This window comes from Eurypyga helias, unplaced genomic scaffold (assembly GCF_000690775.1).
Source record: "Eurypyga helias isolate BGI_N326 unplaced genomic scaffold, ASM69077v1 scaffold3113, whole genome shotgun sequence".
In the NCBI taxonomy this organism is placed as follows: domain Eukaryota; kingdom Metazoa; phylum Chordata; class Aves; order Eurypygiformes; family Eurypygidae; genus Eurypyga; species Eurypyga helias.
The window spans coordinates 126880-141148 of record NW_010243112.1 but is presented as its reverse complement, the minus strand read 5'-3'; the positions used below and the strand labels follow the sequence as shown (position 1 = coordinate 141148).

Sequence of the window (14269 nt, the reverse complement as noted above, 5' to 3'; positions counted from 1 at the left end):
TTCCCCATCCCTCCGTGTCTTTATTCGCATGCAAGAAATGAAACAATGTATAGTCTGGCTAAGTCATTTGTCGAAGTTCATAAAGGAGAATAACAAATGAAGAACTCCACCTCACTCTTCGAAGTGCCAGCTTAGTGATTTCTTCGTAAGTTTTCAATTCTTCAAGAGCCTGTTTCTGGCCCTTCTCTAATTAGGATGTGATTAAAAATGTATTTTTTTAGTCTCTAAAGGGAAGAAATTGGGGATGGATTCATATTCTAAAAATCCAGTCCAAACATCAGAAACTCAGAAGTATTAATATCCAGGCTGCCTGGAAAAATTGCATTATGGCAGTTGTACGTACACATGGTGTTATTTTTAATTCATTTTAATTCCTCTCCTTAGCAGTCACACTAGCTCTCTGGCTGTCAACAGGACACGACACCACTGTAATTCTATCTGCTTAGCGGTTGTTTCAGCCTCTGTTCGCTCTAGAGGTTACGCATTTGGTTTCCTCAGAAACATACAGCCAACGTGGCTTATTCATTGTATGTTCCCCTCTGCTGTATAGCAGCATAAAGGCTGGGGAGAGGGAGTTTGCTCCTACAGCCTGGCTGTAACGGCTGTGGTACACACGTGGAAAAGAGAGAGTAAGAGCGCGACAGAGAGTGCAGGGGTGTCTGCTGAGGCTGAAAGGGAGACGCGGGAATCCTGCCTGCTATTGAGGATAACAGCCTGATGCTCTCTAAAAAGCCTCTTCTTGCTGGTGCATAACCCTTGCGTGTGGTGGGAGTTCTTTCATTCTCATCATCCTTTCTCATTCCTTCCACTTCTTGAAAGATGTGCTTCTATTTAAAGAATTAATCACGACTGTATCGTTTTGTCTGGCGTCATCATCTCGCCCCGCGGTGGGTTTAAGGCTGGCGTGTCAGAGGCAGGTCCCACTGTGCGTGCAGGGGAGCAGGACTTTCCTGTCTGAGGTCTCAAGGTCAGCTACTCCTTGAGCAGGGAGGCGAGCAGAGCGGAGCCCAGCTCCTGAGAGATCACTGTCCTGCCCTAAGGTCAGCAGGGCTGAGTTCTTCTTTTTCCAAGCACAGTAAATGTATAAGACTGGTTGTAACACAACTTCAGTGTAATTAAACGAAGCCCTGTTTGCCTGTGTAAACCCAGGCTTGCTCGCCCAGGCAGCGACCACGCGGGGAGAAGCCCAGGTCTCAGACTAAGCAGTGCGAAATGGCTCACGTCCACCCCGCTCAGGCTTAAAGCTGCAAAATAAGGTCAGACAGGTACCGAGGTGAGGTGGTTGTGTTCACCATTCCCCGGTACCCTGTGGTAAAAGCCATCTGTGTTTTCTCCGCTGTCTCTGTGGGGCAGGTAAGCCACACGACTTACCTGACTTCAGGGACACACCTTCTTGGCAGCCGTCTCAGTGTCTCCAGTGGAAAGAGGGAAGAGGATGTGCTTAGTCGTTTCTTATGCATTATGAGACTGATCCTTCTTGCTTGGAAGCTGAAATTTTTGTGGGTTTTTTCGGTGGGAATGGCATCAAACTGTGTAAATGCTTCTTAGCAGAAAAATCTATGAAAGCAATGGGTTGCATGAAAACTAGCCTGGCACAGGAAAAATCCAAAATAAGGAAGGGAGAATTTATAGGTGATAGCTATAGATACTGTTTCTTTAACAGGAGTTTTGGAACTGGTCTGGAAACTTGCTCTTTTTTCTTTTTTTTTTTTTTCTCCTTTGTGCTGGAAACTGGAAAAAAGAAAAAAATCCAGTGTTTTAACCAGATAGAAGAATCGCAACAATACTGACTAGAGTCATCAATGATTGCCAGACAAAAAAAAACCCAAATATTTGTTACTCGAGCATAGATTTCCCTCTGAAATTCAGATTGATGGCCTTTAGAAAACAAAAAATCTCACTGTCAATGTATAAACAGTAAAGAAAACGAGCACTGCGTGTCAGACCACTTTCTTCCATCACACTCCCTTTCCCTGCTTTCTAATTTCGTCCCTGATATAAGCACGCAATAGGTTCTTTTTATACAGTAATTCAAGTGTACTGCAATGTATTACAGGTGTTGTTCACTAAAAAAATCTAAGTATCTGGCCTTTTTTTAGGTCCTCAGTCAACCGAGCATAAGCCTGGAGTACAATTAGTCATATCCTACGAGAGCTCCCGCCTGACAATAATGTTGAAACACATGAGGAACGTTGTGAGTAATCTTACCATAATCTCTGAGTCGTGAGTCCTTCCATTTGCAGAGTACTGTGAAAACATTAATCCTCACACACCCTTTCTGGGATAACTAATTTCAGCTCAAAGTAGCAATGATGCTGGTCTGTCACCATTTCACATTTGCTTTTTCCTTTCAGCTCGCTCGGGACGGTTACGGGTGGGAGGCAGATACGGACACTGGGTTTTCTTAATGGCTGGTAATGGCCTTTTCCAACCCCTGTTGGACACCAGGTTTGATGACTGTTTTGGCCCTTTCAGCCGGTGCATTTTGATACCAGTCAGACACCAGGCATCATGCAGCGGCATGGCTTTCTGTGGGATGTCAGCCTGGTGTTATCGATTGATTATCCGTACACAGTCCGGTGTGACTGATGTATGAACAGGGAAGAGCTGGGCAGAGAGAGCAGTGGTGTATTTTAAGAAGCCGTGGAGCTGGGGGGGGCAGCGATGCTCAGCCTTGTAACGCGCTCTCTGTCGCAAAGCTAAGTGGTAAATGCTGTGCGTTCCTGGAGCCAGGCTGCGAGAGGGGGAGGCTGGCAGCGCTCCCACAGCATGAGGCCAGTGAAATTGTCTGGTGAGGATACCCTGAGAGACCTAGCCGGTGCCATGTGGGGTCTCGGCTGAAGCAGCATGTCTGCTGTTTCATAACGGGTCCGGCCTCCTGGTTGTGCTCTTCAATCCTCAGTTGCTCAAGTCTCAAGTCATGGCTGTGGCAAAGAGTTGCTTCACTGTCTTTGTTTACCTCAGAGATTAAAGCGTTTATTAACTGTTGGGGGTTCTCATTGTATACACTGGTGCCACCCTCCATCCCAAACCAGATCGCAATCGCTTTCCGTGAATGGGTCCAAACTGAGGAGCTTATGCGGGCACCAGCCAGTAATAATACGAGGCTGAATGTCTGATTAGTTGGATGAGATACATGAGGCTTACGTAGCTCCAGCTGATCTCTGTTGGCTGACCTGGCATCTGATTTGTGATTCAGGCACGTTCGTGTTGGTCTGTAACACCTCAGTCTCTTTGTCCTGACAGGCTCGTCTTCTGTTTCCCATGTGCCACCTTGACAGCCTCCGCCGACAGGTCCAATTTATACAGACTTTACCTCTAGGATAAGACCTTCCTTGTTTTCTGTTTCTATTGTGCTTTTTAAAGTCAAGCAATTTCGATAAACCTGTGGCAAAGTTGTAGTTGGTGGGAGGGGTATGTTTAAGTGCCTGGCATGCTGTTGACATCAGTGTCTGTCCAGGCAGGTGACGTGGAGATGCACACAAACGGAGCGACAGATGCTAGAATTAGTCTTTCTCCTTGTTTCCATCATTTTAAGCGTATGGGCTGCTAACTGTGTTCATAAACTTAGAAGGTTCCAGCCATTTAATGAAATGAAAACAAATGACAGCATAGGTAGCTGTGTATAGCAAACATAAAATCCAGGGTTCAGTTGACTTCGTTGTGGAAAGGGACAATACAACTTTAAGTTGTTGTTTAGCTTTTCCGAGTAGGTAACTTAAATTGAAGCCGTTTTGGTGAGTTTGCGGAGAAGTGGTAGGAGTCCAGTTCAGTAAGACTGGCTATGATTCATGGCTTGAAAACCCGGTCATTGTTTTAGCAACCTAACAGGCAATCATGCTTTTAAATCCTGGGCTTCCGATTCCTTCCTTCCTTCCATCCATCCATCCATCCATTGTAATCTGATCTGAAATATGAAATAGTGCTTTAGGGTCCTGTGAACACTGTACTGCCTTCAGACTAGTAGCCTAGAGCAGAAAGGTTCTTTATCCCATTAGTAATCTTCTCAGCTTTCCAGTCATATAGATCAATCTCTCTGACGTGCTCTTTTCCTTTCCTTTTCTTTCCCCTTCTTTTTTTTTTTCCTTCCCTTCGGTTGAGCCGAACAGGGATTTTTAAAGTATGCCAAGATCATATCTTATTCAAGACATGTCAAAGCTATTTCAGGTATATTCAGTCTTTTGCAGAGTCTCACTAATGATATTTTAGTGGTTCATCTGTGCAGAGATTACTTTGTGATCTTGTTTTATTTCATAATTTATAGTAAATAATTTTTGTGCTGCTCTTCCCCATTTAATTTATCTCTTTATAGAGATTTTATGATGTGTTCAGATGTGAAAATAATTGCAGTGGGCCAAATTAATCCCAAATGTAGCTTCACAGAACTGGCAGGAATCGTGATAGAGACTTTTGATCCATGCAAGTAAATTTTATTTGGTATTTGTATGGGTTTGCTTCTGGAGGTTTTAGTAAGAGATCTAGATGGCCCTGTGCAAATCCTGTATTACAGTACAAAGCACAAGAGAATCCCTGAGGAGCTGGTGTTGTTCATAGCCGTTGTCAAGCGTCACATAGGTTCTTTAAAGGAGGGAGTAGGAAGAGTGCGGTGCTAGAGCTTTGCAGGACTCTTTCCATGAAACGAACCCTGTCCGTGTGGGATGTCGTAGGCAAAACCTGCGATAGCACTCGGGAGAGCGCTGGTCTGCTGCAGACCCACCAGAGGACTGTCTAACGTGGGTGCCTGCGTGGACCCCGCAGCGCGGGTGGTTTTGATCTGGTGCATCCACACATACAGGATGTGCTGCAGATGTAGAAGTCAGTCACCCTGAGACCTGCTTCAGAATGTCCCCTCCCTTACCCCTGCTGTGTTTCAGCCGCGCGCTGCGAAAGCCAGTCCCGCTTGGAGAAAGCTCTATCAAAACTTCCTCAAAGAGCAACAGTGGAGAAAACAGCCTTTAGGTTTGTGACTGCAAAGGACCGTTCATCTCATCTAACCTCCTGCAAAGCCCAAGCTACGCGTTCTCACTGAGGAAATACTTGCATCTAGACCAGCAATGCAGTCAAGGAACCGCGCGGTGTTAAGACTGGTTGCAAATGTTTGTCTGCGGTTGAAGACTGTGGGTGCATGGTGAAGATGAGTCTGTTAAGTACCTCTTTATGAGACACTGACAGTGTTTGTCTCGATATTTCCCTCAACATTTCATAGTTGTATTTGGATCCTGAGATTCTGTGAGTCAGGTGACTCACATCACACTCACTGCTTCCACTTATGATTTGAATGGCATCAGCGTGACTGCTGAGGACAAAAAGCTTTAAATCCAATTTTCAGAGATACAAAAGCTATGATGCTAATAAAAGGCAATTGTCCAAACATGCATATTGCATAATTTTAAGGCAGCCTCTTGGGGCATTAGTCCTCTCAGATACAGAGAGTGCGGTGCTGGGCAGTTTATGTGTAGGCAGTACAGGCATTATTGCCTTAATAAAGCAAAGCTGGGCTAGAAGAAAACCTTTGTGTAGGGATGAAAACCTGAGAGGTTCTATGGAGAGACCAGGAGAGTTTGCCTCTGGAGTGATGGAGGATGTGGCAGCTGGAGGGGATGAGGCAGAGCAGGCTTCTACAAGCAGGGTAGCGCAGTACCTGGCAAAGTTCACTAAGTGGTCTCCAGAGAAAGATACAGGAGCCCCAGGGGAGGTTTGTTTGGCCTATGAAAGGACTTGTTAGCTAAGAAAAAATCAGTCCAGGCGTGGCAGCACAATACTCGGAACGGCAGCAGGTGGGAATGGGAGTGCTAGGAAGAAAGCCCGAGCGTCTCCCCTGAAAGCGTAGGCGCCGAGATCTGCGCAGAAGCCGTGGTGGTGGTTTTATGCAAATTGAAAGACACGTATGTTTTGAACTTGAAACGCCCAGGTCTGGTTCCACTGATCTGTTTAAGCAACACATAGAATGGGGGATATGAAGGCCATAGGAGATCTCACCTCCCAGAGCAGGCTGTGGGCTGGCTTAGTCCTGCCCAGCCAGAGACAGCCAGGCACCGCTGGGCTCGCTCGTCTGCTCCGAAGGACACCAGAGGCAAAAGAAACAGCCATTTCTGACGTTCAGAAAAGGTTGGCTAGTATCTTTCTTTTCCTGCTCACAGAGAACCAGAAGGGAACAGTGGTTCGGCATTGGCTCAGAAGGGGGCCTGCTCTGTTGGCATGACTTCAGGCTTGCCCTGTTTTTCTAGATAAGCAGCTAAACTTCCAGTCCTCGCTGCTAAACATTTTTTCCCATTACTTCTTGTGGACAGAATAACTCCTCAGGGGTCGTGGGGAGGAGAAACAAAGCCAACTTATCCTGAACCTCATGCCAATAAATGTAAAATGTTACTAGAATTCAGGAAAACGTGTGTGGGTGATGAATTCAGAACTGATTTTACAGAGGGAAAATTTGCTGGAAGAAAAATAAACTCCTACAGTACTTTCCAAAACTACTTCCAGCTTTCCTTGTATAAAAGCTCTGAAGCTGTCATGTACCACTCTTGGTGATTAATGATGCTGGGGTAGCTGATATGTGGGTGACGAGTTAGTAATCAGCTTTAGGCTTACACAGGCATCCAGCCTCTTTCCATTTTGTGTCCTAGACTATCCGAGTATAAATTGTTTCCAAAAACATTTCTGAGACATGATGGCTTAAACACTTCGAGAAGAAAGGTGAGAGCCAGGCTGTCGCTAAACCATGGGGATGGGACCTATTCTGTTCCCACGTACAGCGCAGGTAGGTGCTTCGCTGCCTTTGCAGGGTTTTGTCTCTAGCTCAAGGGGGGTAAGGGGTGGGGAGTTCTGCTCAGTCTTAGTTGGTTCCTATCGTTCCTCTCATGGGCCCACCAACTTTTACACTTTATGAATATCATCATATAGATGTAAACAGAAAATATATTACCTGCCAGCAACGCAGTTCCTGCCAATTAAATAAAAAGCCACATTATCCTTTCGAAATATTATGAATGTATCCTCTTTGCCTTCCTGTGACCCACGGATCAGCCAACAGGGATTGGGAAGAAGTTGCATGGGTAGGCCAAGCCTGGTCAGTCATCCAGGGATGGAAAAGCAGTGGAAAAAATCTGTCTGAGCTGAACAAAAGTTACTCAGAACGTATCGTGGCAGAATGAAATTGGCAGCTTGGCTGATGGAGGGAGGTAACACGTTCAGATGGAGTTCTCCCTAGACTGGCACAGAAAATAAAAAGCCACGGAAGGAAAGCTCTCCTACTAATTTCAGCTCATAAAGAATTTGGATTTAATTTTATATTCATGGAAAATGCTCCTACTTTAAAGATAAACGGAAATTAGCTTACATGGACTGTGTTCTTTTTTGGACAGAAGATTGTCTGAGCACCTACAGACAAAGGGTACTACTACTCAGCAGTAGTTCAAGTTGGGAAGAGATGAGGTCTGCTCTTGTGGCACAGGGATTACTGTTGAGTTCCAAAATAGTTGTTAAGAAAGGTGTTTGACAAATACGATGTGCAGAAAGTTGTGTTATTATTTGTTGTTAAACCCTCTAATCTGTCACAGTCACAGTAATGCCTCAGCTCTAAATTCTAACTGCTAATTTTTAAGTAAGTAATTTCCTGCATAGCTGTCTTGAATAAGGAAAAAAACAAAATCAGCAGCAAACAGTGGGCTTTGTTTAATAATATGAGTGATCTGGGAGATGAAGGTGAACCTAAATTAAATTTGCCACTGGTTCCAAATGAAGAAAACATTAAAAATAATAGTGGAGGCAAACCAAGATCAAGAGAATCAAAGTAATTTCCAGAACCCTACAACCAGCTTGGACAAAATGGAAACTATTTCCTCAGGGATGTATAGATTTATATCCCACAGCAATGTGAAGATAAGCAAATGGTGAGACATGAGGTTGCTATGAGAGATGCCAACGAGAGAGGCCAAATCCGGGTGTCGTGGTGCTGAAAGAAGTAGTTCGTCTTTATAAGGCTTTGAGAGTAAAATATTTCTCTCAGGACAACTTCTTTTTTTTTTTAAATAGAAAGCAAGTTCAAAGAACAGCTCTCAGTAGGGTTACTTGGGAGTGATTGATTCTTCAGGAGTGATTTATTGTTACTAAAACTTAACTTAGTTAAGAACCGACTAACAAGAATACAAATCAATTGTGCAAATGTTCAAGGGAGCACACAGCAAGGTTCAAGAGGAATTATTTGGGACATTGAGCAAGAGCATAAGTGGAAGTAATGAGAGGTAATTTGGGAGCAGAAATTGCATGCATCATATAGTGAAATGCTTTCTTACAAAGGGCTGTGGAAAGCTGTAGAATCATCTGAAGAGAAGTGGAGGGAGCTTTGTACAGTTTGAGAAATTAAAAATAGTCTGGATTGGGCAGATACAGACTTTTTTAACTAATTAAGAAATTGAGAATAAAAATAGGGCAGGGTGAAGACACAGATAACAGTGTCACTACTTCTTTATGCATTTTTATGTCCACTCACTACTTGTGCCTAGGCAAGGGGAGAGAAGAACATGTACGTGACAGAAAGATAGAACAACACAAGCATTTGCTTGTGTTTCTTTTCTCAAAGGCTAATTTTCTTTCGTGCCCTCTGGCAGGCAGCAGTGGTGTTAATCCTGAGTGATTTCAAAAGAAATACTTTTCTTAAGTGTTTGTCCTCTGCTGTGCTTTATTCGAGAGAGAAGAAACTCTGGGGTCTGTGTTTCTAAGGGCCCAAACGAGATCACTGGCCAGCGGCAGGTCCATCTTGGAGCCGGCTGGCATTGGCTTTCTTGGACATGGGGGAACCCTCTAGCAGCTTCTCACAGAAGCCGCCCCCGTAGCCCACCCCGCTACCAAAACCCTGCTACGCAAACCTAATACAGCGGGCCTGGTGGTAATTCTGGAATAAAACCTTCAGAGACTTGTTCATGAAATCTGTTCTCTGCATTCTACGCCCTGCGCCAACGCTGCTTATCCGTAAAATAATGTAACTTTGAGCATGACTGAGCATTGGTTTCTTTCATCTATATAAAAAAAGCAGAGTTTAAATGACTTAAAGATAGTAATACAGCATGTGGTTCAGGAATCTAGAACATATCTTGTCACCTCCTTCTCTTTTGGGAAAAAACCTCAATGTGATTCTTGCTCCAGTCTTTTACTGGGAGTTGTACATGTAATACATTCGCACTTCTGGTTATACAGTCGCCTTCTTTCGTATCGTTTTTGCAGCCTTGGTAACTTTTTTATAGCCACGCGGTACATGTGGATCACCAAGTAATCTAGTCCTGAGCATTGGTGAAGCAGTAGAGCTCGGGAGCTAGACTTCAGCTCCGAGTGAGCTGGGGAGGGACACAAGCCATTCTGAAGCATCTTTGTTGTTAATTCAGAAACAGTAGTAAACACACACAATATAACATACAACTCTTTCTGGATGATCAAGACAATAAATTATCCTTTATAAAATGGGGTGTCAGAGCTACGTTTCAGTTCCTCAGCTTTCTGCAAGCATTCCATTCTGGTGTCAGAGCTCTACAGGAATAAAATCTCGGAGGAGAAACCCTTATGACACTCTGGGTGTCACAGGCCAGCTTTCCTTGCAGTTACTGCATTTAAGCCGAGTTAGATGGGCTGTCCTCTCAAGTGACTGAAGCAGATCAGAAGCATTTTACATAGTTTCTAGAAAGCCCTGAATCTTTTGGGATCCAGCCTGTTTCCCAGAACTGTCTTTCTCCATACAAGAAAAAAAATGGTTTTGTTAAATATTTAACAAATACTACTTGTTCATTTCAAAAAATCCCACTGTTTCTGTGCCTTTGCCTCATTGGAGTGGGATTCAGTTTGAAACTAAGATGCACGCCTGTGTGGTGTGATGGGATTCAGTTGCCTGATCCTGGATATTTTGAATACTGTGAAATACCTCGCCTGACCTCCACTGACCACTCCAGGATGGTGCCAGTTTCCCATCAAGCCTATGTCGTATTTCCAACTCCATACACAGCTGTTGCCCGCTGAGGTGACATGAAGCAGCAATATTTTGGGAACTGGATCCTAGTGTAGATGCCTACGCTCTCCTTTTCATCAGTGGGGACCTAAGTCCCACTTCATTTTCCTAAAGACCGAGGAGACGGCTTACCACATCCCATCTGGCCTCCAGAAGAGGACAGGCCTCAGGCAAGGCCTGTATCATGTCTGAGGGTTTGTGCAGCTATCTTAAACTCCTTTTGTGTCTCTCAGGGTGCCAGACAGGTGGGTTGAGGAGGATGTTGGAGGTATTGGGCTGCGCGCAGCGCATAAGGTGCGTTTGGAGATCCAAATCAATAACGCTGGGAGAAGACCCTCGTGGTTTTGTCATCGTAAATGACAAACCATCTAGAGGCTTGCTCCGCCGACACCACGCTTCTGACCGGTGGAAAAAGCCTGCTCAAAATACGCTTTCCAGAAGTTCCCTGAAACAAAACATATGTTGTTCTGAAACAACTCTTTCATTCCCCACATTAAATTGCGATAAGCTTCACTACTTTTTTGGTTGCGTTGCCGTTGACCTCTGTGTCGGTGACCCCTGAGCAGAATCTTAGTAGCAGAGTAGAACAGAGGCGTTCAGTGCTTGGGGAAATGCAGCGCCCAAAGGAAAACCAGGGAAGGGTCTTCAGTCCCACATTAGGATTTATGAAGTGACAGTATAACTGCCTGTTTGTCCTGAAGGTTCGTGTGTCTTATTATGCTGTTCTTGAAGGAACCTCTTGCTTTCTAACACCATTGTTTTAGTGTTGGTTATTTTTGCAGGTCTTCAAATTTAGAATTAGCCCAGAGGACGTGATCTTTTCCTACGGCAGAGGCTGTATTTGTTAATTAAGCTGCAGCTTACAAAGACAGGGTTTAGCCTGTCTCTGCTAAGCTACACAGGGACCCAGAGGCAGTGAATGACAGTGTAGTAGCCGAGATGGCTTTTCCACGTTCCTTACTTGTTTTAATTTAGTCAAGAGGCAGGTAGCAATGTATGCAGGTTACTGGGGCGCAAGGCTGACTTCTTCTGTGGATTTTTTCTAATCCTCCTTTATTGGATAATAATCAAATCTACCTCATGTCTCCACTTGTTTATGAACATTTTCCTTTGTAGCTGGGAAGGTTTTCTCTAACCATCTTTTATAACGATATGATTTTTAAAGTTTATCTCAATATTAAACATTAAGGAAGACTTTGTAGTCCTTTCTTCACTACGCAAAAGTTAAATTCTCATGGCAGCGCATGTGAAACAGAAGATGAAGGAAAATGGTAGGAAAACTGAGAGTTAAAGCTACTGGACAAAGTGAACTATTTATTTATTTGGTTGTTCAGATCTGGGAGCAGCAGCTGGAATGGGGGCCTTTCTAAAGTCTGGATTTCTTTTTTTTTTTTCATTGAAGAAGGGGAAGAAAACAGCTGAGATTTGAAAGTGCCCAGGAAATTAATGTTGGGGTAAGAATGATGTTATTTATAGAGGAGGAAAGGTGCCATTAGTTAATACAAATCACCTTTGATAATTTTTTTTTTTTCAAGATGGTTGAAAATTAAAAATGAGAGAAAGAGAACAGCAGCTGGAAGTATCAAACGTTCAGGAGCCATCAATCTGTTTCACTCCAGGGCAAAAGTGGAAAAATATCTGCATGTCTAACACTAAGAAAAACTGATGGCATAATTCAAATTTGAGGCACAGTCACCTAAAAATAAAATTCAGTGTCACTTAGAAGGGTTGAGTTTTAAAAAGCTTTACAATAAAGTATCCCCAAAGTGCCTTGTTTTTTTTAAAAAATCATAAAACTTTCCTTAAAATTCATGTGTGTAAGGCCCTGTATTCATATTGGCTGCAAAATTGCATAGCCCAATCTATGGCAAATTTTGATGTAGTTGGGCCTTTGGTAATGCTCCCAGAGAATCCATCATTACAGAGGGTTGTGGATGGTTAGTAATGATCAAGGGAGAAAAGTCATTAGGATAATGTAATTCTTGTGGAAAAATTAATTGAGTTTCATCCATTATTTCCCAGCTACAGCTAGAATATTTAAAATTAAATTACACAGGACATAACCTATCTGCCTGGGTTTCTCTAAGTAAATATCAATACTTTTTTTGGTTTTGGGAGATAAAATTGGAAGTGAAAAAATGGACCACAGCCACAGCAGATACATGTCTGTATTAGTTTTGCAGCATTGAATTACGGACGTGGAGAGAAGTCAATACAGGGTACTATTTCCTCCCCATTACTCCCCTTCATTCTTAAATATTTTCATCGCCTTCTGCCTGACTTTAGAAGAAAATAACATTTCAGAAATAAACTGCTTTTTTAAACATATATACAGGCAGTTGTAACTGAGTTCCTTAAAATCATCAGTCATTATCAAGGTTAAGTGGGCAGGTCACTCTCTGAGGAAATTGTCAGTCGTGGCTGGTTTGTATTTGAAGAAAGTACAGGGAGTCAGCTTCTGAATTCCATTCAGATTTTTTTTTATGGGCAGATCAAAATCACTTGGGTTTTTTTTGTCCATGGGCATAGCAAGGAGAGCTATGGCGTCTCTGTTGGGAACTTGGGTTTATACCTTTTCAATCTCTCAGATTTTTATAGCTTGAATTCATTCAAAAGCATACACAATCAAAGATTTAAGACAGTAATTTAAATTGAGAGTGATTTCTTTCAGAGGAAGTACACTTCCTTTATCTTGGGGTTAATGAAATGACTGCAGAATTAAACATAAACAGAATTCAATCTAAAACTACTTTTCTGTTTGCTTGATCACAAGTATATTCAAGCTACAAAGGTTTTGCAGAGTACTTAAAGTGCAAAATGGCATTCCCAAGGTACCCTTTGATTTCCTTCTGCCTGCACTATGAACAGAAATCAGTGATTTTTGAGCCATTAATAATAACAAAAGAGGGTTTTTTTCTGGATTTCAGAATTACTCATAAGCCTGTTAGAAGTCTCACTCTATGTTTATGAGGGACCAACCAGAACAGATATTCATTGGTGCAAACGAGTCTGGCATTTAGGTCAGATATTCTTCATATTTACCTGAATTTATAAAGGTGCCAATACAGTCTGAGTTAGAAGTGAAAGGATAATCCAGGGGCTTTGCTCACTAAACGTGACACTGTACTACGACAGAAGACGTAATCTTTAGAAAGGACTAGTTTGCCCAAAAGTTTGGGGTTCTTTGCCTGCCGTGTCATTTTTCTTAATAAAATAATTTACGTCCAATTTCACCTACTTTAGATTTAAAAAGATACTTCTGCCATGTCCATCCCACTCTGGTTTTCACACTATGATTGTCAGACGACCAAGATCCTTCTTTGCCCTTGCTAGAGACGTCTGGCAAAGCACATGGCATGGCCGTTGCAAATCTTGTCTGGAGAAATCCTTTGGTGAAGCAGGCTCTTCACAGGAAAAGGTTCGACTACTGTGCCAGTCACAAGAGAAGCCAGCGCAAACTCATCACACGACCAACCCATGCTCTGCTCTTGTCAAGCCATGGCTGATTTATACCCGCTCTTAGCCCGTGGTTTGGAATTATTAGTGTGCAGCAGGACAGAACCTTTTTAACAGTTAGAGACCCCCGTTAGATCATGTCATAGAGGAGCCAGGGGAGAGCAGCTGAGAAGTGGAAGCCGTGAGCTGGCTTGAAGAGTGCTCAGCTGGAGGTTTTTGGTTGCTTGATGGCATAACGGTGCCCCTGCAGATGGAGGGTTGGGACAGTTCTGGAGTTTGGAGCAGACTGTTTACCTTTTCTTGGCAAGGGAAGATGAAGTGGGAAAAGTAAAGTAAAGTAGGGGACAAAGGCCCAACAACCGGGACGAAGATCTCCAGTTGGAATTCAGGTGGCTGCAGTTTAAATTCCCTCTAACAGTCTCACTGCTGATTGCTGCTATTCATGACAAGTGGCTTTGTTTTAATTCTGAAAGATCCCAGAGCAACTGCTCTGCCGTGAGTTTTCTCCTCTGAATCACTGCAATACTCTCTTTTTTGATTTTCTCTCTTGACCCTCTCCTCCCACTCACCTCTTTCAACACTTGTTTGGCTACAGTCAAAGGGATAGGGGGGAATTAGTTTTCTCTCCCTGTTTCGCACGGCCACAGCGCTACTGCAGAGTGTCTTCCTCAGATTTTGGGAGGAGGAAGGTTAGTTGGCTGAAGGCCAGAGATTGTGCCAGCATCTCTAGCAGGGCACAAGGTGCAACGCAAAGTGACAATTTAATCTGAAATCTCCGCTGTTCATCGCATGCGGTTCTGTTAGACAATCCCAGGGCAGTCA

At 43.4% G+C, this 14269-nt stretch overlaps 1 protein-coding gene across 1 annotated transcript in view; it reads left to right on the top strand.

Moving 5' to 3' along the window:
• Window positions 1-14269, top strand: part of PIK3C2G (phosphatidylinositol-4-phosphate 3-kinase, catalytic subunit type 2 gamma) — a gene marked incomplete at its 5' end in the record, with an annotated part of 138662 nt that overhangs the window by 115820 nt on the left and 8573 nt on the right. Inside the window, one exon of the mRNA XM_010149293.1 lies at window positions 2100-2194. Within this exon, the coding sequence (XP_010147595.1) occupies window positions 2100-2194 (95 nt within the window). The remainder of the gene's footprint in view (window positions 1-2099; window positions 2195-14269) is intronic.